General features: G+C 40.0%; 1 protein-coding gene across 1 annotated transcript in view; it reads left to right on the forward strand.

Annotated features, from left to right (window-relative positions):
• The window catches only part of ANKRD12 (ankyrin repeat domain 12), a 36,952-nt gene extending 13,459 nt beyond the window's left edge, over window positions 1-23,493 (forward strand). The window contains exons 3-11 of the mRNA XM_026047282.1: window positions 102-248; window positions 2,148-2,342; window positions 4,657-4,799; window positions 5,415-5,562; window positions 7,411-12,104; window positions 18,069-18,167; window positions 19,849-19,992; window positions 22,546-22,641; window positions 22,981-23,493. Of these exons, the coding sequence (XP_025903067.1) occupies window positions 102-248; window positions 2,148-2,342; window positions 4,657-4,799; window positions 5,415-5,562; window positions 7,411-12,104; window positions 18,069-18,167; window positions 19,849-19,992; window positions 22,546-22,641; window positions 22,981-23,166 (5,852 nt within the window). The 3' untranslated portion in view covers window positions 23,167-23,493. The remainder of the gene's footprint in view (window positions 1-101; window positions 249-2,147; window positions 2,343-4,656; window positions 4,800-5,414; window positions 5,563-7,410; window positions 12,105-18,068; window positions 18,168-19,848; window positions 19,993-22,545; window positions 22,642-22,980) is intronic.
• Window positions 23,494-26,015: the final 2,522 nt, after the last annotated feature.

Raw genomic sequence — 26,015 nt, forward strand, 5'->3', positions numbered from 1 at the left:
AATCACCACCAGTTCATGCACTTTTAAAATGCAAGTTTTATTTCTAGAAAAATGTGTTAATAAAACACCAGTTTCAGAGTATGATAAATTAATATTTCCAGAAAAAGAAGTTCCRGAAAAAAAGAAAATGAAGAAGGATGCAGGAAATAAGAAATCCACACCAGTCAGCATTCTTTTTGGTTATCCCTTGTCGGAGCGCAAACAGATGGCACTTCTCATGCAGATGACAGCAAGAGACAACAGCCCAGGTGATACTCTCACAAAGTTAAAAGTTTTCTTTCTCCTGTCTGTTGAATTCCCTCCTTGTAAGATTAGTCTGAGACCTACAATTTTTCAACAATCCTTCATAAGCGATGAAATGTTTTGACAAATAAGCATTGTAAAACACTGTTTTGCCGTGTAAACTGCTTTGATGACAAGTTCTTGACTTTCTGTATTCATTGTGTGCAAAAGTTTTTGAGGTATGTCAGCTGTAAAACCTGAAAACCTGTTTTCTTTGATTATTTTACCTCTCAAATGCTCCTTTTATATGCTTAAAAAAAAACCCACTGAAATTCCATCTGTTTTCATGGAGTTTAACTGCTGTCCAAATATGTATATGTTCTAAAGATGTAATGTTCTTATAAAATCTGCATTAAAAGTAAGTAGCAGTGTTTCCTAAGGGATGTTCTTTCTGTTAATTAATTTTGGACTGTCCTTCAGGCAGTATCCTTAGAAGATTCCTCTGACTTTGGAATTCTCTCCCCCTCTCCCCCTCTTTCAAAAAGGATAAATTAAAGTCTCATGCTGCGAAAGCCCAAGTATATATGAAAGTCTTGAATCTCAGGGCCATAGGCACACTCTCAGTTTGAGAGACTAAATCCCAAGAATTGCAAAGATGCAAACCAGACCCGGTGTGGTCTAGGTTCCTGTCGGGTGTTACAAAAGCTGCGGAAGAATTTAGGGCTTCCAGGCCCTCTCCTTTCCATAAAACCCCTCAGAACCTGAAGTACTGCATAGTTTTCTTTAAGCTGTGGTTGAACTGGACCACTTTGCTGAGGCATTACATTTAACTAGTAGGCATTCCCCACTAGACCAACATTTGGAGGGAAATATTTTAGATATAGCTCTAATTTCTACATGTGTTTATATTCACAGATCTTTATCATAATTGTATAATAACTAAATGCATTAATAGCAGTAAGCAATTACATAAGCAAATACATGAATAACTTTTAATTGCAGAATATTATTTTAACTCCCCATAATCAAAGACTACAAGACAACGTGATGCAGACTGTTGTAATACAGTATTTCTCTTTCTTTTAATCTGGCTTTGTAGTGGCTTCTCTTATTTTTGATAAAATGCCTTTTAGCGAGCTACTGCTAATGAGAACAGAATTGGAACCAGATTTTCAGGGGCATTTGGTAAGTGCCTGTAATGAGGCGCTCCTGAATGCATAACTTAGCAGCTGCCAGCTTAGAAGTCAGCACTTTGGGCGAGTGGGTGGTTGATCTGCTCAGGTGCTGCTGGAAATTCTACTGGACGTGTGTGTGTCTCTAGGTGCACCAKGTACTGCTGATCTGTCTCTTAGCACCTGTCAACACACTCCATGCAGGCAGATCAGGATGTGGTTTTCAACACGTCTCCTTGATTTAAAAGGTTCCTATTCCTTCCTTTAAAAGGAAGCTGCTGCTTCTTCCCCTATAGGTTGTTTTTAACCTGGATCACTTTATTGATGCTGCTTACTCTCCAGGCCCCCAAAACAGTTGGGTTGATGCAGCTGAGGAGGTGCAGGGGGTAAAAATACACAGAAAGTAATTAATCCTTAAATGGCTATCCAGCAAGAATCCTAGCTGGAATGTGCTGGGAACAGGAGGGGAATGACACTGATTTGCATGATGAAGCCTTATGTTGTTTTTCAAAAGAGAGCGTGAACCCTGTACCTTGGATAGAATTTGTCTGTCCTTGAAGTCTGTTTGAAAAATAATGAGACTTTGTAAACAGCCTCTTTTACACTGCCAATACCTGTTGTGTATACATATGAAGTTAGTTGTTTATTTAAAYGTAATCATTTGCTGCTTTTTATTATCTTTAAGAGTTTAAATAAGGTAAAGTAGAAGCAGTGTTAATGAGTTACAGTGACTGTTTTAAAACTTATTTGTAGATTCCAACCTAACCTTGCAAACAACACCAGCACAGAAGAAAACCACGAGCTCTTCCTCAAGGCAAAAAGACAAAGTTAACAAGAGAAATGAGCGAGGGGAGACTCCTCTTCACATGGCAGCCATCCGAGGGGATGTTAAACAGGTTAAGGAGCTCATCAGCATGGGTGCAAATGTGAACGTAAAAGACTTTGCAGGTAAGCTGATACACATTCTCTTTGGTATTCAAAATCAGAATGAATATTGAAGATCAGTTAGTATATTTGGAGATGCCAGTTAGCTAACTGTCAGTGCCAGCAGCTTAACCACTTTTAATTTTTTGGTGTTTTTTTTTTTAAGGAAGAACATATTGAAAGCATGGGTGGGAGTTTTGAGTGTGTGTGATACTGTTGAGAGATTCAGACTTGCAGAGAAGCCTGTTGAAGATGTTCATGTCACTGGCCTGAATGACTTGTAGGATATGGGTGAGAGTGGTTATGAGGAGAATTCCATTCTGAGGGGAAATTGTGAGATGAGTTAGACACCAGTGAAGGGAAATAACATSTGTGTGGTGTGATTAGTTGTTAGCTCATGCTTCTCATCAAGAGAAGTCACTGATGAGATGGACTAAAGCATGATTTATGTAAGAAGCAGAAGAAGAGAGGGGGTAACTGAATTTGTATTTTAAGATGGGCTGCCCAGGAGTAATTTGTAGCAGAAGAGAAAGGARGCAGAGGTGGAATCCAGTGGGATCTTCAGAGAGGTTCAGAGGAGAGATGGAAAGACCTTGTTGAAAGAGCAGCTTTAGAGAAGGAGGAAGAGGTTCAGGAGTGAGACCTATGGAAATCTTGTGGTGAATAAAAACACTTCAAGAAGAGATTTTTTAATTAGTACTAAAAGTAGGGTGAAGGAAGAGGAGGATGTTTGAAAGTTGATTTTTTCGAGAACTGATTAGGAGCAAGTGGAGAGACTTCATTAGGAACTCTGGAGGAGGTGTTTGGGGTCAGCTGAAATGCTTTTCCATGGGTGATCCAAAGTGAGAAGCAGAGGTGGCCGAGCTTCAAAATTCTSTACAGGGGAGGAAGTCAAGAAGAGGGGAGGATTTGAGCAGTGAGTCATGGATGGAGACAAATAAGGATTTAATGTTGAAGGAAGTTACAGAATTTGAAGTTTTTCAGCTAAGAATTTGGCAGAACTGAAGAAGGAGAAAATGAATTAGTAATGGAGGAAATAACCCTGCTCATGGGATATCTGCCAGCAAGATCTTCTGTGARGATACTGCTGCGTGAGAACAGGAGCAAAGGAAACATGTTGAGAGCCAGCCAGGCCTGGAGTTGGCAGGCTGGACATTGTGACAGCTTTAAAAAAAACAAAGCAGTAAAATGTGGAGAAGAACAAATTAGGGAGGGAATTAATGGAGCAGATCACTAGTGAAGGGAAGAAAATGGGGATCAGAGTGCAGAGAGCAGCAGAGGGTCATCACTGATGGGCAGTGGGAAAAGGACAAGTGTTGGCAAGAGAGAAAGAAGAACAAGCGAGTCAGAAAGCGCTGAGAATGATTGTCCCAAGTGGTGACTGGAGACGAAACTTAGCAYTGAGGATCAGGAAGGAGTATTCAGCTGCAGAGTAGGTTAGATACCCCCTTTTTATTAAGTGAGTAGCAGGTTAGAAGTTGAGTGAGAGATGAAAGAGGAGCAATTTTAATGGGGGAGTCTTTGAATTGTGGGTTCCTAAGCTGAGGTGCAAGCCCTCTGCTGACAAGAGAGCCCAAGTGAATAACTCTTCTAGACTTGCACTGAGTAGAACRAAAGCTGAATATGTTCCCCGAACTGGGCTTTGAAACAGCAACAGCAGGCTGCAAGTTGAGGGCATCTGTGAAGTGGAAGGCACCAGAGGAGGAGAGGAGTCTACTGAGGTTTGGAATACGGCATCTGCTCTTTTGCCCGCCTGAGGCTCTGCTACAAAAAAATGAGGAGCACTGGTTTTAAGATGATCAGTGTGGAAACAACTAATGGGACTAATATTTTAGAAGTCAGTTTTCTAGTGGTGTTTGTTAGTAGCCTGTTACCTAGATTAACTGTGGCTAAATGATGATTCCTGATGCATGTTCAGTGACTCTAAAGAATTACTGGTTATAATAATTTGTCATATTTATTCTATCTAGTAACAGTTTGGAAACCATACTGTTGGAAGGAATGATGCTGTTCATATGTGCCTAATAATGTGTTTAAAGAATTTCTAAGATATTTAGCCCAGGAATTTTTGGCCAGATTTCTCTCGTATTTGATTAATGTCTTCTGTATTCAGTTTTTCATTTAAATCGCACGGAAATTGGGAATTCATTGGCATGAAGCTCGCAGTTGATAGTGCATATGTTGATCATCAGATGGATGCTACTACACTTTCCATAAATGATGGTGTCTGAGTGTATTCAGAAATGATTCAAGGCACTAGAATTTTAGAGTACTACAAAGACAACAAAATGCTTTAATCTTTGACCTTCCAACTTGCCCTTTCCGCTGCTCGTTGTAGGTTGGACCCCTCTCCATGAAGCTTGTAATGTTGGCTACTACGATGTAGCTAAAGTGCTGATAGCAGCAGGAGCAGACGTGAACACTCAGGGCCTGGATGACGATACACCGCTCCATGATTCCGCCAGCAGTGGCCATCGGAATGTGAGTGTGCTGGGGGAGAAACAGGGAGCTTGAGAGCCACAGTCCTTGGAAAATATTTCATTGTGAAGACTTCTACCGTATAGGTTTCTCCAGAGAGAAATGCCTCTATACAGTGTATGTGTGTACACATACATGCATGCATTATATACACACAGCTACAATATACTCAAAGGTTATTTTCGTTTTATTTGTTTATCAACTCAGAAATTAGGTAAATATATTCTTACTATTTTTTTCAGAAAATGCTATTCATGACTTCGAGGAAAAAATAAATGGATCACTGCCAGTATTTTACATTAATTAATTAATCTACTGTTGTCTTCTGCAAGCCAGATAAAAAAAAATGACTCCACTCTCCCTTTTTATGTAATTACTGACTCTGATGTGTTTTTAAAATGAAAAGTAGAAACTATTCCTTAATCACACAGGACTCTATGATAGGATCTGAAAAGACTAGAGTTACAATAACCTGATTGTGTTTTTTCRTTTTTTAACCGTTACTTGTTTTTTATGGGTATCACATGATCTGTGTGTTTCATGTGCAACTAAGTATTTTTATGTTAATTAAGTAACATGTTATGGAGAAACTAAAAGTCTGTTTATTTAACACTGCAGATTGTGAAATTGCTTCTTCGACATGGTGGAAACCCATTTCAAGCCAACAAGCACGGGGAGAGACCGGTTGACGTAGCTGAAACAGAAGAGCTGGAAATGCTGTTGAAAAGGGAGGTGCCTCTTTCTGATGATGAGGACAGTTGCTCAGGTAAAAGCAGCCCTTTAGTTGCACATTTACAAAAGTGCATCACTTTAAATGAATTTAGGTGTTTTGAATTTTCTGTGTAACTTTAGCTAATAAGAGTTGCTGCAGGTAATAACTGATACTGGTAAGGTTGCTGCTTTTCGTTTTCCAGATGCTTAATTAAAATTGACTTATCTGAATTTTTTTTTCTCTCTCCCTCTTCATTAACTCCTTCTCCCCTCCTCAAATCAGCACTACCTCAGAATGGTGAGATTCATCAGAGAAAAATAGGGGGAAGATAATCATATTTATTAGAACGTAAAGTGCTTGATAAGAGGTATCTTTGGGAACATTAGCCCCAAAGTCACTTACTTCATAACCTCAGTAGATAAAATCAGGAGCTGACRCTGTACAGAAATGTTAGTTCTACTTATTCTGTAAGTTGAAGTTCCTGCTTGTGGGAGAGTCACTGATTTGTATAGGTGAGGAGTTAGTATCTTGCTTATGGGAAGGCAGAAATCCTTGGCCCCTACTGTATTCCTGCTGTTGTGGGAGCAGGTAGCACCTCTCAGAGCATGGCAGGAAGGATTGGCACGATGGAAGCAAAGATTCTTGACCAAGAATAATTGCTTGAGTAGTGGGCAGGAATGTCTCATTCCTACTTCATGGTATCTTCAGGAACTCTGGGTACTGAACGTTAGAATATTGAGTTTGCTTTTAAAAGGASCTAAGGGAGCAAAACACCTTACTTTCATATTCTACCTTTCCTTATAATCTGGTAGTGGTAACACTSCACATACTGCATAAAATCTTATTTTAGGAACAGTTGAGAGGTTTACGTGTATGAGTTACATTCTGAACTTGTACGTCAAGATATCCAGTACATCACACAGGCACAGAGCAGAGCAGTTACACGGAATTACAGCACAGTCACCTTGAGTCTGCTTCAGGCAGTCTGCCTCAGGTCTTTGTCTTKAGGTGAGAAAAAGCTCACCTTGCACTGCAACAAGGTAGAATATTTTTGACTAAGTAGTTGATAGGGAGGAAAATGGCTTCGTTGGTAGAGATCATACAACTTGGTGAATTCCTAGAGGAAGGAGTCATCACAGGACAATGTCCTTGAAGAAGAGTCAGGTTAGGCAGGAGTTGGGCTCACTAGATGAATTTTAATAGATTGCTTTTATTGCATTGGGATATGAATGATAATTTAATATGCTTACATATCTGACTCTGCTATACTGTATGAGGAGCCCTTGTTTTTTTGACTTTTAGATTAGGTTTAAAAGCCTTAATTCCAGGAAGAAGCTCTATTGTGTGTTTCGAGAATTTTCTCCTCACTAGCTACATTACAGCAGCATAACTGATGGTTTGTTTCTTGGTCCTTTGGTATGTGTGGTAGACTACTATGAATACTAATGAAGATTAAAACAAGTTTAATACTTTTATAAAACTTACAGAAACTCCATTTTTTTCATGAATTACAAACCTAACATAACATCCATTACTATGAATTTTGTGGTACTGTCATTCTCTTGTTCTTTCATCTTACCTTTCTAAATATTTTGAAAAATGTAAGATCTTATCAAAGTTAATCTGCATACAAAAAGCTTAATAGAATTAAGAATGTGTGTATGAAAAGATTTTTGAGCATAGCATTGGGAGTAACTATACATTAGGAAGTCTTCTCGGGGGGCAGGTTTTTGAGCATTAATTGCTATGTGACAAGAGCTGTAACAATACAGTCATTTATTGAATAGACCACGTTCTTGGTCATATTCTGCTTGGAAATTTTTATATAAAGTTGCCATTTTGCGCTCAAAGCGTGAAGGCGGCCCATCAGCATTCAACTATTTTTTGTTTTTCTCAATCTAGATTCAGAAGAGCCTCCWTTTGTAAACCCTTCTAGTGTGGAAGGCAATGTTGATTCAGAAGCAGAGAAGGACCCTGCGGCCAATGACAGCAAACAAATAGTCCCTAATAAGGCACCACCTCCAGCTGCTGTTGATGAGTATGAGTTTAAAGATGACGATGACGATGAAGTGAAAAAAATGATTGACAACAGACATATTCTTAGAAAAGACTTAAGGAAAGAAGATGAGACTGAAACAGAAAAGAACAGCTTATTTGGGAAACAAGAAAAGGTTGCGTTTTCCAAATCCCTTAAAAACAAAAAGCAGAAATCGTCTAGAGTTTTGTATTCAAGTTCTGAAAGTTCAGATGAAGACGTACTTCAAGACAAAAAGATTGTCTCCTCCTGTTCTATTTCAGAGACCTTACATTCTGATGTAAGAGTGAAGAAAGAACATGTAGGTACAAACGAACACAAGCAAAAAGGCAAAGTTAAAAGGAAACTAAAAAATCAGAGCAAAAACAAAGAGAATCAAGAACTAAAGCAAGAAAAAGAAAACACTAGAGTCACAAATGTAACTACGTCAGGGTTAGATTCCTTAGAAAAAAGTAGAGAGGAAGAAACTTTTAAGAAATCTTTCAGCCCAAACGAAGATTCTTCTATACATCTGTTTCATATCACTGCTGGCAAATCTCCTAAACATCCTTGTGGGTTAAGTGAAAAGCAGTCAACACCACTAAAGCAAGAAAACACTAAAACTTGCTCATCGCCAGGAGGCTCAGAAATAACATTGCAATCTGAATTGGTTCGGTATGATCACAACACTGATTCTGAATATCTCCTAGAAAGTTCTAGTGGCAAATCTTGCAAGCACAAGGAAAAAAGCAAGCATCATCAGAAAGATTTTCACTTAGAATTTGGTGAAAAATCAAGTCCTAAAATCAGAGAGGATGATAACAGCCCAACATTTGAGAATTCTGAGTATACTCTGAAAAAGACAGACAAAGAAGGTAAAACACTGAAAAAGCATAAATTAAAACACAGAGAAAGAGACAAGGAGAAGCATAAAAAGGAGCATGATGTGGAAAAGGAAAAACATAAACACAAAGATAATGTGAAAGACGTCCAAAGAAGTATCGAGTTTGACAGAGAATTTTGGAAAGAGAACTTTTTCAAGAGTGATGAGACCGAAGATGCATTGTTAAATGTAGACCATGAATCTCTCTCTTCAGACAGAAAATCAAAGTTCGAAAAAGCTGTGATGAAAGAAGATAAATTAGGTAAGCCGTTCCAGAAAGAGAGAAACATGAAGGAGGAGAGAGAAAAAAACAAAAAGGAGAAAGAGAAGCTTCTCAAGGATGAAAAAACAAAAGAAGAAAAAGAAATCATGTTTGCAGACAAAGAAATGGAATTGTTTTGCTTTGGTGTTAAAGATGAGGCAGCTAGCATGCATTCAACAGAAAAAGAAACAGAAACTGAAAAGCACGAAAAATGCTTAAAGGAAAACAAAGACAAGACTGAAAAACGAATCTCAGTCAAAGAAAAAGATGCTGAAAAAGTAGAAAGACAAAATGCAGAAAAAGAGAAAAAGGCAAAACATGAATACAAGTCAGAGAAAGAAAAAGCAGAACTAAATGACAGTACAGAGAAAATAAAGGAAAAACCCAATTTCCAGCAAGCAGAAAGATCCCATAAAGAAAATGATAAAATAAAAAGCACTGGTACTTTTAAAAAGCTTGATGACAAAGAAAGAAATAAAGAGAAGTTTGATAAAAAGTATGAAAAAGAAAAGGTTGATAAAGACAGACATTTGACTGAAAGTAAAGAAAAACACTGTATTGAAAGAAAAGTCAAACAGACCGAAAAAGAATCYGAATATAGTAAAGCTGAAAAAAATAGAGCTAAAGACAAAGAAAAGGAACTTGAAAAAAAGGACAAATCTAAAGATAAAGAGGGCTTAACAGTAGCAAACTCGAAACATGTGCAAGAAGAAAGGAGATGCAGTATTACAGAAAGCAATAAAACAGTGCATGACAAACTGTCATCTTTGAAAGAAAAACCTAAGGATGACTTRTTGAAAACTCCAGATGGTAGAGAAAAAGATAAAAAAGATAAAGATATAGACCGATACAAAGAAAGAGATAAGCATAAAGATAAGCTGCATCACACKAGCTTGCTTAAACTAAAACTTGAACACGAGAAACTTAAGCCGAAGCCATCTCCTGCACCAAAGGATGCTCGACCGAAAGAAAAAAGGTTAGTCAATGATGACTTAATGCAAACTAGCTTCGAAAGAATGCTAAGTCTTAAAGATTTGGAAATTGAGCAGTGGCATAGGAAACATAAAGARAAAATAAAACAGAAAGAGAAGGAGCGGCTCAGGAATCGCACGTGCTTTGAACTGAACAAGATGAAAGAAAAAGCCAGGCACTCATTAACAGAAGTAAAGAACAAAGAGCTGGTTCGTTCAAAAAGCTCCGAGTTGGCCGATGTTTGCATGAAGGAGAAACAGCAGAAGGAAGCTACCAGCAGCAGATCACTGTCAGTGGATACAAAACCTGTAAATGTAAAAACATCACTGGTTTTAGATAATATAAATAGGTCTCCAAAATCTGAAACTGAGAAGACAGGTCTGAGCTCCAGGTCAGTATCTATGGTTTCAGTTGCAAGCTCTGAGGATTCTTGCCATACCACAGTAACTACTCCAAGGCCTGTAATGGAGTACGATTCAGACTTCATGCTAGAAAGCTCTGACTCCCAAATGTCTTTCTCCCAGTCACCGTTTTTGGCGAGGGCCAAATCACCCGCCCTTCTGGAAAGGGAGCCCGATAGCGGCGCTGAGCTGACGGATCGCATGAAGCCCCCTTTCACAAGCAGGCTTCCCCCAGGCTATGCTAGATCAGCATCTGTCGAAGATGTTAAGCTGGTGTTGAGCGAGGGCAGGCCCGTGGTGGAGGTGCGGCGGTGCAGCCTGCCTGCTGCTGTTCCTGAGCAGAGCAGACAGGCTCGGGGAGCAGAAGAAAACCCTCAGAGCGCCCTCCCGTCGCTTCCGAGTTACGCCTGTGCTTCTCCAAAGCCAGAGCTGCCAGGTAGCCAGAGCTACGGGCTCGAAAGGGACTTTCCCAGTAGCATGTCTGCTCTGCAGTCAAGCTTGACATCATCTCCAGCTGGAGCTGCWAGCAGCAACAAGCAGGTAACAGCAGGTACCAGCACTGTTAGAAATACCGCTCAGGCGAGCCCCTCGGAAGAATTTAATGTGCATTTGGAGCCTTGTAGTCATGGGGGAATGATTCAACAGACCAAACTGTGGGATGTGCCTTTTGACAACAGACTTAATTCATTGAACAACGAGTTTAACAGCTCAGGTTATGCTGTATCRGAGCAAGATGCTAATAATGTTGTAGCAATGCATAACTCTGAAAATAGGACTTTAAAAGAGCAAAGATTACCTGAATTTTTGCCTCAGCATGCTGAAATCAAGGGAAACTTCAGTTTCCAGGAATCTGTATCATATTTGCCTTCTCAGTCKCCTTGTTTGTTACCTATCCAGCCACTCTCAGATATATCTAAGCACATTTCTTTACCAGGCACTAGCAGTCAAGATTCGTTATTCATGCAGCAACAAAGTCTAGTTCCGATGTCAGCTGTTACGTTGGATACAGATGTTGGTAGTACCAGAGAGATAGAAAATGCTTTCTTCCCTTCAAACGTGAAGAAGGCTGATGCCCCCGTTGCTGTATATTCTGAGAGCTCTCCTCAGGATAGTTCCCAGAGCTACGAAAGGGCGAGTGATTTGCGGACAGTGCTGATAGAAAAAGATGCTGCTGAGGGTGAGCCCAGTTCTCATGTAAGTGCAAATGTGTATGCATTCAATAGGCTCGTTTGCAGGAATGCTCAAATGGAGATGGTTAGTAGCACGGTGGATGCTACAGACACCAGAAATGACAAGAGCCAGCAGGCAAACTTGGTTTCGGTGCATCTGGTTAGTAATAAAGCAGACACTGATCCTGGAGAAGTGAGTTTGGGGATGTCAAAGGAAATGATGAGAGAATCAGCTCATAAAAAACCCTGCGCTGCAGAGAGAGAAAACCTCTTGACAGATGATCCACCACAGTACTCCTTAGCTAATTTGGAAGGTAGTTCACAACAGGTTATGCCGGAAGAGGTGCATAAATACAGCCAAATAGTTAAACTGGAAGGAGAAGAAATTGCTGAGGACCAGAAAGCAGAAGAGCAGGAAGTACCTCAAAGAATCACAAGAAACAGAGCGAACCTGCTTGCTAACCAAGGTAAGCAGAATCCTGTGGGCTGCACACTGACGTCAGAGAAAGAGTCCGAATCAGCAGCAGCTATGAAAGCAAGAATTAGATTAACTGAGGAAGATGATGCTCAGGTGCATCACCCACGCAAAAGGAAAGTATCCCGTGTGCCTCAGCCTGTGCAAGTGAACCCCTCTTTACTGCAAGCTAAGGAGAAGACACAGCAGTCTTTGGCAGCTCTTGTGGATTCTCTGAAGCTCGAAGAGATTCAGCCATACAGCTCAGAGAGAGCCAATCCGTATTTTGAATACCTACACATAAGAAAAAAAATAGAAGAGAAGCGTAAATTGCTGTGCAGTGTTATTCCTCAGGCACCTCAATATTATGATGAATATGTGACCTTCAATGGATCATACCTGCTGGATGGCAATCCCTTGAGCAAGATATGCATTCCCACTGTAAGTAACACACTTTCAGTATCTAGGGCAATGAAGGGCATATTTTGTTTCTATTTTGTAACTTTCATGTTCTTCATAACTTCTGAAAAATCTTGGTCCTTTATTTAGGATTCAGTAGAATATTTGTGTTGAAAATCATGAATTGACCCACAGCAGAGATTAGTTTTGACATCAATACCTAAAATAAATCCTTTGGTGGCAGTAAAAGCAGTGGTGTCAAAGTCATTACAAGGCAAGCAGTCAGTAGGAAACCTGTAAAAGGTACATAAATATTTTTCCTCATATTTCAGAGTGTTTCCTACTATAAAACCAGCTTCTAAAAATTAAAGACACTTTGAAGAGCTTCTCCACGATTCTGCTGGCATGAGCCTAGCTAAAACTAATTATTCCAAGCTGGRATTTCTGTATTTGGAGAAGGCTGGACATGCTCTGCTGTAAGATTTTAAGTTTGTCACCTAAGGGTATCTACTAACAATTTCAATTTCTCCTTCATACCCTCAAGAGCAGAAAATGTGATCTGCTGTGTCCCAGCTTTTGTAATCCATCAATTTAGAGTTCCGAATTGCTTTTAATCATGTGAAATTGTTTTCCATTTCACTGAAGAACATCTATAGTTCAGGGCCATTTGTCTAGTTTTAAGGTTGCCATAGGTATCCTTAGCAATATGCCCATGTCAGAGTTGTGGAAGAGGTCAGTCATTTGAGTGTCCTCTGGGTAATGTAGCAAAGAATTGGTATAAGTGCAGTTAATATCACTATTGGCTTTGGAGGTGCCCCTCAAGGTGTCTTAAAATAACTGTGTGACCACTGCTGAGCTCTGTTCTGAAGAACAGACCAGTTACACAAGTCAGTGCCATCTCTGTAGCCCTTGAATTTGTTCTTTGCTCTTGTGTTTCTTGGAATAAAACGTGGGGATAGGGGAGTTCAAAACATGGTGCACTGAGGGTTTTTGGCAAACCACCTCAAAATACTGTTATTCTTGGACATAGAAAGAAGCTCTATAAGTTTCCACCTATCATTTCTTTAACTGACCAGGCATTCTTGTAGGCTAACTGTGTAAACTGCCCCTAGACCTCTTGGAAAGATTGAAGTTAATGCCCCTGGTAGTTGAGGTAGGCAGAGACATCATGTGTTTGATTGCCTGGAGTAGCTGTTTGACTGACACAGTAACTTGGAAATGTCAGAATTCAGTGGAATTTCATACATGCCCATTCCTTGTCAAGTTAAGGAAGTCTTGAGCTTTTGGAGGAGTAAGGAGAATAACATAGTCCTTCAGTGGCAAAAACACCTGCTAATCTGAACTGCAGGTTCATATGAAATCTCATATACACAATCTAAGCATCTAATCGATCTCCAGATTTCTGAGTGGACTAGATACTGTGTTCATGCCTGTAAGGTCACTTGCCCCTGCTTGAGATGCTGCCTGAGTTTTATCTGAAAGAACTGCAGATTCTCTTGATTAAATAATGAACACAAACTTAATGTATAGAAGTAAACTTTAAAATTTGCCCTTGCTTCATTTGGTAGTGAATGAACTGTTTGCTCTAATTTTTCCACCAGGCTCCATGTGTGCCTGAGAAGTATGTATGCACGTGTAGCCTCTCGAGTTCAGCAAGTTCTCTTCTATCTGGTGGTGATCAGCATGCTTTGCAAGAGGAGTAAATAAATTTTAAAAGTTTAATTATAGTCTGAGGAAAGCCATAAGCAAGATGACACATTTACTTTAGGATATATAGTAAGCTTTGCTGCCAGGCTGCCAGCCTTCCTCAGTCTAGTTATCTTTCTCAGTAGCTGTTGTAGTTTCTATGGTCATCTTTATTCCCAGAACAGATATATAGGAGATATATATATATTTTTAATAGAAGCTGCTATTCAAATACATACTGTTTCCAAGCTACAAGTTGCCTATTTGGCATCGCACTTAACTGCTTCATTTGCGATAACTGGAGAGTGGAGAAATATGACTTATATTTGCCCTGGCCCATTYGCTCCCTGGGCAGTGCAGCCCGTTTCCCTCTCCTTAGTGGGAGTGTGTGTGGGCACGAGACGGTGACTGWCTTGATGCTTAGGAGTTAACTCATCCTGCCTTCCTGTGTCCCTGGCTGTGTGTCGTAAGGACTCTAGCTCTCGAGAATAAATTTAGGGAGCTGTGTAATGCAAAATCTTGGATAGCTTAAGTCCGGTAAATTTCTGAGGTGATACTCCCCATTTTTGTGACGTTTAATTATTTTTAGAGTTTTTTCTTTTTTAAAAAAAGATAAAAAATGTGAATAACTTTTGAAGGATCGCAATTGCTCAATTTTCTCTCTTTCAGATTTTAGTTGCTTCCATACAAGATACATACATGTCTTCCTGATAGCAGCATTTAAAGTTAGATGCTTGTTTTGTTTGAGTGCTTATGGCATGGTTAGTCTTCTCCAGTTTCAAAGAACAGGTGACATTTTTTGTTGTAGGCTTCAGACAGGGGGGAAAAGATGCGGAGCAGCTACAATAAATGGTTATGAAAATAGTGTTTATTTCCATTAGGAGTAAGAATATAGAAAAGCAGAGAAAGTTGGAAGCTAAGAGGAGATTAGTGATTATGCACAAACTATTCCAAGTCTCAGAGTGTCAAAGCTAAATAGACTGTTTTCATGTTGATGTTCATATTTTAAATATAACAATTTAAGAAAGTATATCTAATTACTAGTAGCCTGTGTAAATTTAATGAGGCAAAAATCAGATCACCAGAAAATCATTAAAAAAAACACCTAAGGAAATGTTTAAAAACTCTCCTAACATAAAGGTCATTTAACAGATGCATGTTGTGTCATACATAATAACATGTATCTAACACATACATGTATGTACTAACATGCATGTTACTAATCTTCCGTAATTGTTCACAGTCCAGGCACAGCTCTTTTATTTCATGTTTGTGTAAAATGCATACATCGATTTATGAACAAAGCATTCATTTTTGAGTCTAAAATCTTCATTTTAGTGATGATTCTCTTCATGGTATTTTGAAATTGCAGCTGTTGTAACTGTTACTTTCAGTAGTGACAAACTAAAGTTATTAAGCAATTTGCATAAGGGAGCTCTGCGAACAGCACTGTTCTCCGCACAGTCTTTTTAGTGATAATTTAATGATGTACAATTGATAAGTTCGAAGTATCCTGCAGGTAGGAAGCAGCGGGTGGAGAGTTTAAATGTGAGTTCCCCTGCCCTGTTTATATATTGTAATTTCTGACCCGTATCACCTCAGGCCATAAGAGTAGTTGCATATGAACTGTGACTTTCCTCTMATCAATGTAAATATAAAGTATAAGATAGGTGACATAAGGTCAGTTCCACAAATCTGCCCCTTCTTCCAGTRTAATAAATCTCAGTTGTGCTTAGCTGTGCTGCCTTTCAGATTGAGGTGTCAGTATATTGTGTTGGGTYTGTTCTTTATCCTTGTCTGTATTGCTTCCTGAGAGAAGATCCCAGGATTACTCATTTCCAGTTTTCAATGGCTTTCTGGCAAAAGGGAATCTCTGCAGGCTCTTAAGTGTTGTCCTTCAAACTTAAGTGACAAAGGTTCACCTCAGGCTCGGTACCAGAATCGTACTGCCCATACAATGCACTGAATGTTTTAATGGCAAAGTGGCCCGGCTGATTTTGATGTCATTTGAGGGGTGTATGGAAATAACCATGGAGGTTTGTTCATGTGCGCATCCCGCTTAGCTCCCGTCTCTTTTTAAAGCAGTCACGGAGAGGGTTGACGTTGCAGAAGGGCAGAGCTGGCCTTGCTGTGGTGGCTCTGAGGAGGGTGGTGCCGGGCRGCCTGAGCCTCGGCCGCCGCTCCGCACGGCTCCTGCTCCTCCTGCTGCTGCTGCCAGGTCGGGACGGGACAGGACGGGGAGCTGGGTGTCCAAGGGCCCCTCCGCCCGCTCCCGGGGCCGCTGGCACCTCCAGGCAGCACTCGCGGGCCAAGGTCCTTTATGCAGGGTGCTAACGGAACGGCCTGGCTGGTCCCTGCGCTCCCGAGAAACCAGCCCGGTAACTTGCTCCGGTTATAGAAGAGGCTGAGCTCACTTTTTCCTCGCGGCCTGTTGGGTTTCGTGCCCTGTTCCCGCCGTTCCGAACGCGCGTCAGCGTTTTTCCTACCCGTCCCACGGTGCCTCCTGGGCAGCCCTCACGCTGGCCGCCACCGCGGGCCCTTCCCGCTCATGCGGCGCCGCGGCGCCCCCTGCCGTCCGTGGCTCGGCGCGCGCGCCAACGGCCGCCAACGGTCGCCAACGGCGGCGGGGCGGGACGGGACGGGACGGGCACCGCGGCCGCTGCCTCCCGCTCCCCGCGCGGAAACTCGGGGAAGAAGCGGCGTTTTCTGCCGTCCGGGCCACGGGGACGGTGCTGGCCCCGGCCCTCCTTCCCTTTGAGGAGCATCCGCGCGCACAGCCACCCTATGCCGCTGAGAAAGGGACCGAGATTTTTAAGAAATTTCACTTTTTTTTCTTTTTCTCAAAATTCCTCTTAAAAACGGTGTTGTTAAGAACACCCTGTGTTATTTTATTGAAAGAGCATGACAGCGCTATTGGCGTGTGCTGCGAATACAAAGTTTCCAGGCAAAGCCAGGCTGTAAAATACCCCAGGCTGACCTTGAACGCGTTCAAATCCGTTACGTTTGAGACAGTTTATTCCAGTAGCATTTTTTTTAGTGTACTGAAGACTTTGACGAAATGGCAAATGCCATGAACCTTACTCAGAGTTTGGGAAGCCAGACCTTTTCCGTTAAAAGAAAAGTGCGTGTTGTTTAGCAGCTTGAAACTTCACGAGTTGCATATAGTTTTACAGTGAAAATGACTTAATACCCGCGTAAATAATTTATTTATTAAATATGATCTTTAATTCCAAAAATTTTGGCTAACTTTCAACTAGGAAATAAACTGCCTTGAAATAATTTTCCAGGATAACAATAATTAAATAGCTTTAAGTAGATAWATTGGTTTGTTAAATCAGTGTCAGAAAAAGCTTTTCACCCTTACAGTTTGTATGATGGTAATGTGCAATATCTAGATATCCACCAACATTTTATTAGCTTTTTAATACATTGACCATATGAACACTCTTATGTCTAGCAGTTACTACAGAGCATGCTGAACTGTTGAACTTGCAGAGAGAAGTAAATTTGGGTTAGAGCCTTAAAATTCTGTTTATTAGTTACTTCTCAAGCAACATTGAATTTCTGTAGTTGCCATGAGGACTCCAGGGATTCAGGTGTATATCACTGAGGATAAATATCTGTTGTTAACTATAATAGGCTGTAAAAATGCATAACGTTTTTAAGTGTAGCCAGTCAATAGTAGTATAGATGCTTCATTCAGATAAGTCTATCTGAATATTTTTTCTAGGAACAAACTGCAGTCTTAGTTTTTATGTTGAATATCTTACGGTAGGAGTCTTTTCAAAGCACTGCCTGGGGTTCTGGTTACTTTGTGTGCTAGCTTATTATTTTTTTTGAATTGTAAGATTCGGAACATGGTCTCTCATCTTTTGGACTATATAGAGTAGCAGTGACACTGTATAGATAATTTATTTAATTTTTCTCATTGTGTTCTTGCATATAGGTAGACATTTTTTAACTTTCCAAAATTAACAGTTTGTGCTTTAAGAAGTCCTCAAAATTGGMAGTTTTATTTTTAAGATTTTCTTGTGTATAGGTCTTTTAAAGTATAGCAGTGGTATCCTGACAATGACTGGTTAAAAGCATTAAAAAGTATGAAATGCCATTTTAATCAGATTTATTAATTTTATGATAGACTTTATAACTTGCTGTTGCAAATAGATTGAAATCACCTGTTTAATGTAAGGTAACAAAATTCCCACATTTTCTCTGAAAAGTAATGTGCTTATGTTTTCTCAAATGAATGCTYAGTTCACAGAGGCCATGCAAAATGTATGTTAAACACATTCACTGTACTATTTATATTTTTTTCCGTAGATTACACCACCTCCCTCACTGTCAGACCCACTTAAGGAACTGTTTAAACAACAGGAGGTTGTAAGGATGAAACTGCGTTTGCAGCACAGTATCGAAAGGGTAAGACTGAATTAACTTGTTTTAATTCCCAACTTCAAACTTGGCAAGGGAAGAAGGTTTTTTTGTTGTTGTTTTAATGAGTAGACTGTGCTTTACTCAAAATGATAATGCCTTAGAAATAAGGTACTTTGCTTACAAAGTTCTGAAATCAGACAAATACTACAAAAAGCTAACAATATAATTTCGGTATTATGTGGTAATCTGGAGACCTGTTATTGGTATGCTGAAGGGGTTAAAAGCTTTTTCCTATTAATTACTGTAGGATGTTCATGTGGGGAGTGAGAGAAAAGCTGCAGATACTAATGTGGAAGCTAATGATGGTTTTAAGTTTTAGAACCAGTCTTTGAATTTAACACYTTCGTCTTTTTAAATAAATGAATTTAAGCAATGGTAAAACTCTGCAACTGACAATTATATTTGTACTTTGTTTAAATCCAAAGACTCATATAAGACTAAATTGTTGCTATTTCCAGTATTCTGTTTGTAAAAACTACCTCAGTTTGTRCTAGTAAATATCTCTGTCACCGAATTTGAATACAGAATTGGAGAAAATATGCCTGGTTCGAGATTTTTCTTTATTCATAGGCTTTCCAAGCAGTTCTCCTTGGCAGGCTACATTTTGATAAATTGTTAGTATTGTAGGCCAGATTGCTTGTGGACACAGGGAGGCAGGACCCCTTTTTCACGCATAAAGTACATGAAGAGCTTCCATATGGTTTCTGCAAGCAGCTGGCTCATGAAAACTCAATGTAGTGTTTTTGGATTAAGGTATTTTTGATGACCAAAGCTGAAAGGAAAGGATTTTACTTGAATTGAGTATTTTGGTTAAAGCTAGGTATGAAATAAATGCCAGAAATGTAAATATGCTTCAGGTTCTGACTGAAAATAAATCAGGTTATGACTAAATGAAGGAAAGGCCTAGTTTCTATCTTCCCACCTGTTTTAAATCCATCTTGGGGTTTTCTTTCATTTTTGATAAAAATTAAAGCCACTGCGTTGCTGAATAGTACTAAATATATAGCTCCTTTAATGTCTTATAAAATTCTACATGTTCTCTTTTGTTAGCCATTTTGCTCAAGTACCATAGTACTTGTTCCATAGAACAGATTAGTCCAACTGGGGCCCTGTTTCCTTGTCTTAAATGAAACAGGAATTTGCATATACCTGTGCATTTGTGAAGTTTCTGAGTGCTGTGGGGTTTTTTCTTTTCTTTTCTTTTCTTTTCTTTTTTTTTTTTTTTTTTAAGAAAAAAAAAGTTTGCTTGGCCGCTGTGCCTGACTTGACAAGCATGTGACAAAAATCTTCATGCAGTTGAGAGTTACGAACAATTATGCTGATTCTAGATGGTTTATCTCCTCCAAAATTGTTTTTTACTCACCTTTTTCAATGACTGGAACTTGTCTCASGAGCACTAGGTGGAAAATACAGGCCTGACTTTGACCAACAATGAAAAACAATTTTTCAGTTCCAAGATTCAGGAAACATCCGTGGTGTCAGTAAATAACAATTTTGGAGTTGACAGGGTGAACTGTTACCCCTTCCTCTTTCCATTCAATTCCTGCACCTTTCAAAAATGTAAGACAAAGAGAGAAATATTTAAGTGCATCGACATTTTTATGAATCAAACTGAAATGCTCATTTATGGAATGGACATTAATACCTCATTATTTTACTCCTTTAGGAAAAGCTAATCGTTTCTAACGAACAGGAGGTTCTCCGTGTTCATTACCGAGCCGCAAGGACCCTCGCGAATCAAACCCTACCGTTCAGTGCCTGCACTGTCCTGCTGGATGCCGAGGTTTACAACGTGCCTCTGGATGCCCAGGTAGAGAGAGAGAGGCTGCCAGAGGAGGGGGAGAAAAAAGGCCTCTCTAATATGACTCAAAAGGAGCATTTGGGGAGAGTTCCAGTCCTGTGGTGAAATTGTCGTTGACTTAATACCTTGCACGTTACAGATGGCAGTTTCACTTAGGTGTCTTCTGGATGTGCAGTTTTAAAAAGTGACGGGTACACGTCTCCTGCTCTCCATTTTGTGCTGTGTCTGTTCGTACATCACCTCACCTCCAAAAATGGTGCAGAGGATGAGATGAGAGTATCACTGCTGTTTTTTGTGAAATCCAATTTAAATGGTAAAGTTTTTTGGGAGCTCACAGATTAATCGAACATTTTTGGAATGTAACTGCCTGCAACATCATCAGTCCAGAGAATGGAGATGTGCGAATATGTGAAGTACTGAGATTGTTCTTTAAAATTTCAAGATGTTTTGTAGAGATATTTGCATAGTGCTTTTCTGCTCTCCATAGTATGATCGTTAGACTGTTCTATATATAACAGGTTACTAGCAGTGAAGGTCTTGGCCATCACCAAGTAAAAGGACTTCTTTCCCAAACCCAGAAGCCATGTTATTTACATATTCAACATTAGTATGTAGTTCCTAGTTACAAATAACGACTAATAAAATGAGCAATATTCTGTATAGATCTGAGGTTTGCTGCAGCCATATCTCTGAGAGAATATGATTTTGTGGGATCAGGTGTGCTAACAAGAGTGCAAACTGCATCATAAACCGTTTTGGTGTCTGTAAGACGCACATAAACTCAAAGTTTGCTGTTAAGAATGTAATAACAGTGTTAACACAATGAACAGTGGGCTTTTTAAAATGAAACACCTGCATTTCAGACRTATATAGAATTTCACTTTGGTTGAGCAACTCCTCGTTTTCCCCATCTGTGCTCTTTCTTTCTGTCTTTTAAAGAACTAGAGCTCTGCAGAACAAGGTGCTTGAGCAAGAGGTATCCTCAGCTTTCTGGAGACTTTTATTCTTTTTTTTGGCACATTGTACTGCCAGATTTTTAAATAATCATTTCCTTAATAAGCCTAGTGGATAGTGCAAAAATGAGATCTTTTGTTAACAATTAAAACATCATCCTTAGCTCTGAAGTTCAGAAGGTTCTTTGCCTTTTTTTGCCCAAACTTAAAAGCAGCTCAGAAGATTTTCAGAACTTGGAGACACATCAGAGTTAGGTACATATCTGCCTGTGTTTTTTACAATTGATTTTAAATAAGCTATTTTTCTATTTGAATTTTACAGGAGAAACGCAACTTTTATGAGAGCAACTTTCATCTTTTTCCTCGATTACTGCTGCCATCTTTACTATATTTACACTTAAAATAGTCTCTCCTTCCCTCTTCCTGCCTTAGCAGCTTTGTGTTTCAGGCTGTGTAGTCTTTCCTGGAAGATGGCTATTCTGCACATAATGTTCAGCAGAGAATTAATTTTTAACTATGACTGAAGCCTGTATTTTAAACTACAGGCTTGAAAACAATGCTCTAATTTGAATTTGTTTAATAAGAAGTGAGTGTGTAAGGGTTTTTTTTTCTTTTTTTTTTTTTTTTTTAAGTAATTTGTTCTAGCACTCTCTTGTCCTTCTCTTAGCAAAATCCCATTGTGTTGTATGGTGAAAAACCATCATTCCCATTATTTCTTTTGAGGGAAGCACTTGAGGAGGGTGTGTAAGCCAGGATCGCGTGCATTTGGCAGGAAAGGGGCTCTCGGACGCCCCTCCTGCGGGATTCCATGGCCTGTCTGGGCTCGAGCTGTCCCGTTGCGCAGGCTCCTGAATCCCGCTCCGGTGGCCGTGTGGGCCGAGGAAGGATGGGGCAGGAGGGGTGYTTGGTGCACGGACGGGCCCCTGGAACCTTCCTGCCTCCTCAGAAATACAAGATGAGAGTCCCTGAGGGCTCTTTCCAAGCGAATCTGGTGAACTTGCATTTTGGGAATAACTGAATCCTCAGACAGCTGCTTTCCAGAAACTTCTGTGTCTGGCCAGCATATGTGTGCGTGTTTATCTTTCTTTTTTTTTCCCCCTCTGTTCTTGCTCCTTGTTGAAGTTCCCATGTTCCTGCAGTGTCCAGGGCTTTTCTCGAAAGTAGTAGGAGCTTGTGCYGTCTGATCACTGTTATTTTAATGTTAAATTGACATAGTCTTGCCTTAAGACCATCTGTGGAGTGTCAAGTTTCTCACAGTGGACAAATGTGTTGCTCCAGACAGAGGGGAAAAAATCAAAACCAAAGACACGGCGATTTTATGGAAAATCTGCCTGGTTAAGGTTTTAAAGCTTAAATGTTGATGCCTGCTACTCTAAATTTTAAAAAYAGAGTCTGATAAATAGTTTTAGCTTGAGGCAATCTGAAAATGCGTGTCTTTAATGCGGAGCTGGTGCAAGTGGTGGCCAGCCTATATGCTTGTACATAGCATGATACTTAAGAGTTTATATTTTATTTTACACTGTTTCTGAATATGCCACAAAGCATGTTTTGCAGTAAAAAAGTAAATTATCCAATAAGTTTGTTTAAAGAGCTTTTTGTTTCTTTGCAGGCTGATGACAGTAAAACATCAGTGAGGGATCGATTCAATGCAAGACAATTTATGTCGTGGTTACAGGATGTTGATGATAAGTTTGACAAATTAAAGGTATATTTCTTTCCATATCTTTATTTTAAGCCTCTAATGTCACTACAAAGATGGTAATAGATTTAAGTGCAATATAAATTGTTGTAGCAGCTTTGAGACACATAAAGGAAAGTCTAGCAATATTAAAAAAACCCGCCAACTTTCTGTTGATATGTAATTTAGTGGAATAAAGTGACTTGAGAATTTAGGTGACTTCCCAAAAACATAGTGAGGAAACTACTTTTTCACATCTAAGTGTGTCTTCCGCATTGCTAAAGAGATGCTTAGAATATTTTTTATTTTTTGAACTTTCATTATAATACATTTTTTAAAATAACTTATTTTTTGATTTTTGAATAGACATGCCTTTTGATGAGGCAGCAGCATGAAGCAGCAGCTTTAAACGCGGTACAGAGACTGGAATGGCAGCTTAAACTACAAGAACTTGACCCTGCTACATACAAATCTCTCAGCATTTATGAAATTCAGGAGTTTTATGTTCCTCTTGTTGATGTTAATGATGACTTTGAGTTGACGCCAATATGACAACTGGCGTCATCCGACTCTTCCAGTTGGACAACTAAAGACTGATGTGCAGTGATACACAGATKTCCTTTCCTTTTAAGACAGAGCACTTAATTTTGTGGAATGTGACCTTTTTCAGTAATTCAGATTTTTTTTCAGAACGATGTTAAACAGCCTTTTGTTCAAATACAGAAGTTGGAGGCTAATTTTAGAAATCAGTTCCCCGGTTAATACTGTTACCTGTATTTTAAAAGTTGCCTATAGCTTGAGGGCTTATTGCTTAAAAAAAAAAAATTAAAAAAAAAGACAAAACAAACGGTGAGTTAACAGCGCTGGAAGCTGTTAATAACTAAAAGAGCCACCAAAAAACAAATGATACTTAGTCTGCTATAAAGCTTTGTTGTATTAAGAAACTACCATAACAGTTGAACTCCCACAGAAAAAAAAAAAAGGAAAAAAGCCTGTGGAAGAAAATATAATATTTGGAGGAAAATAGTCTATTAATCTTATTATATTTTGTAAATTATTGTACAGTTTTCTTTTTGGGAAAAAGATGTAATATTGTCCTCATTTTTTATTAATTTATTTTATACATATTGTGCAAATGTAAATAGTCTTGTAATTAATGTTCAAACCTGTATAAAATAGATATTTTAATTATAAAACTGTTTTTGTCTGATGTYTTATTGGACCAAAGTTGTAGGGTTTTTCTAGGTGTAGTGTGTTCCTGTTGGCAGTTGTTTTTAACAAGGCATGTGCTTGATCTAGCTGCTCGTTTCATCGGCGTAAGTGTAAAACCCGAGTCTGAACTGTACTGCATGCTTCACAGAGCTCCTAACTCCTCTACATCCGTAGCTGGTACCTAAACAACTGTCATATTTATAACTCCCTATTTCATATTAGTCTATAACGCCATACCCATGACTTATTATACTAAAAATATTTTTGTGTAAAACATTTAAAAAAAAAAAAAAAAAGAAAAAGCTCTTATATGGTGGTCTCGTAATAGAGCCTATTTTTTCCAACAAAATGCCTTTGAATGAAAATTCTTAAATTGTATATTGTCTATTTTAATATTAATCTATGGAAGAGTATGTAAATAGTTGTAAATATAATGTTTAATAAATTTTATTGGTCATGTTATTAGTTGGAATTTCTTAATATTGTAGTTTTTGATGTATCGCATTTCATCGTTGCTGTTATAGGGAATATGTACAGAGGGTCAGCTCAACACAAAAAAAAAAAATCCTGCGTTATGGAATCTAACACTTTTTAATCCGTAGCCCCGTTACTGAGGGGGCAGTTAATTATTCATCAGTGGAAGGTTATAGATATTCATGAAAAGAATTGTTACCATCTAGGCCATAAAATATTCAAGAATGCTTGGGATCCAGTTTCGGTGCAATTACATGGGAGAGAAATAAGGCTCATAAGAGCAAACGAGCAGTTTTAACGAGGGGACTGGAGGGCCCTGTTGGTCTCCCACGTGCRCTTCATTGCTGGTTACAGCAAGAATAGAGTCGTGGCAGCTCAAACACCTCAGTGTGGATAAAGCAGCGGTTAGTACGGGATTCCTGCCCTTTTCCGCCCCACGCACGCACGCACGCTGTTAGTTCRTTAGGTACTGGAGGGAAGTTGCGTGATCCTGCCTTTACAAAGGAGCGTCTTACTGCCGTCACTCAGGACTGAAAATGTATTTAGGGATGTGCGGATGTAATTTTCATCTGAAAGTAAAATTTGGGAAATAATACAAATATCTCTGTTTGGAGAAGTTGTTTAAAAGATGGGAAACAAGAGATAGAGCTGCACGCTGTTGMGTAGTAAATGGGCACAACTTCTCTGCCTCCTAATACGTACAATAGTGAGCAGCAAACACGTATCAGAAGTGGAAGAACTTCACACAGACTGGAAAGTTCAGTTATTGGAAATAACACTTCAGTTGTTTCATTATTGGAAAACAAGGAAAGGAGGCCTGGAAAAGAAGCATCAGTACAGTACTGTCTGCATTAATTAAGAATTTTTTATTTATGTAGCTGTTGCTTATTTACTAATTATATGTGTACAAATGTGTATRCAAATACCTCAAGGGAGGCAGTGAGGAGGAGGGGRCGGCCTCTTTCCAGTGGTRGCCAGCGRCAGGACTAGMGGAAACGGCCACAAGCTGAAACATTGGAAGTTCCACAGGAGCTTAAGGAAAAATTTCTTGACAGGGAGGGTGAGAGAGCCCTGGCACAGGCTGCCCAGGGAGGCTGTGGAGTCTCCCTCCCATCTTCCCAACCCGCCTGGATGCCGCCCTGCGCCCCGTGCTCTGGATGTCCCTGCTGGAGCAGGCGTTGGACTGGATGAGCTCTAGAGGTCCCGTCCAACCCTAGGCATGGCAGTGTGTGCCGCCCGGGGCGTGTGCGCGCTGCGGGGTTTTCCAGCTGAGACAGATGAATAAAAACTCTGTTGCCCAGCGGAAGGGGACTGTTCTCAGGCCTTTCTGCCCCGTGGGCCACGATCCCCGGGCTTCTCTGAACCCAGCCCTCGTGCTCGTAACGCGTTTTCCCAGGTTTGTTCCAGGGGCTCCTACTGCATCCATGGGATTTCGTGTGTGCTTCCACCACCAGAGAGGAGCGAGGGAGCAGAAGAGCTGCCCTGTGCGGACAGGGCCTCGTTCTGCCATCKTTGGGACCCTGCTTGCAGCGCTGGCTCCTTCCCGGGATGGCCCCGCGCTGCTCCCTGCGATCCCGGCGCGGGGAGGAGGCGGCGGGAGCGCCACGGGGGTGCGGAGAGCGGCGGCCCCAGGACCCGCTCCGCCCGCGGCGGCACCTGCCGCCCCTTCCCGTTGCCCTTCCCGTTGCCGGTGCCGCTGGCGCTGCGGGCGCCGT

The sequence above is a fragment of the Nothoprocta perdicaria genome, unplaced genomic scaffold (genome assembly GCF_003342845.1).
Source record: "Nothoprocta perdicaria isolate Ctin4 unplaced genomic scaffold, notPer1 scaffold_487, whole genome shotgun sequence".
NCBI classification, from domain to species: Eukaryota; Metazoa; Chordata; class Aves; order Tinamiformes; family Tinamidae; genus Nothoprocta; species Nothoprocta perdicaria.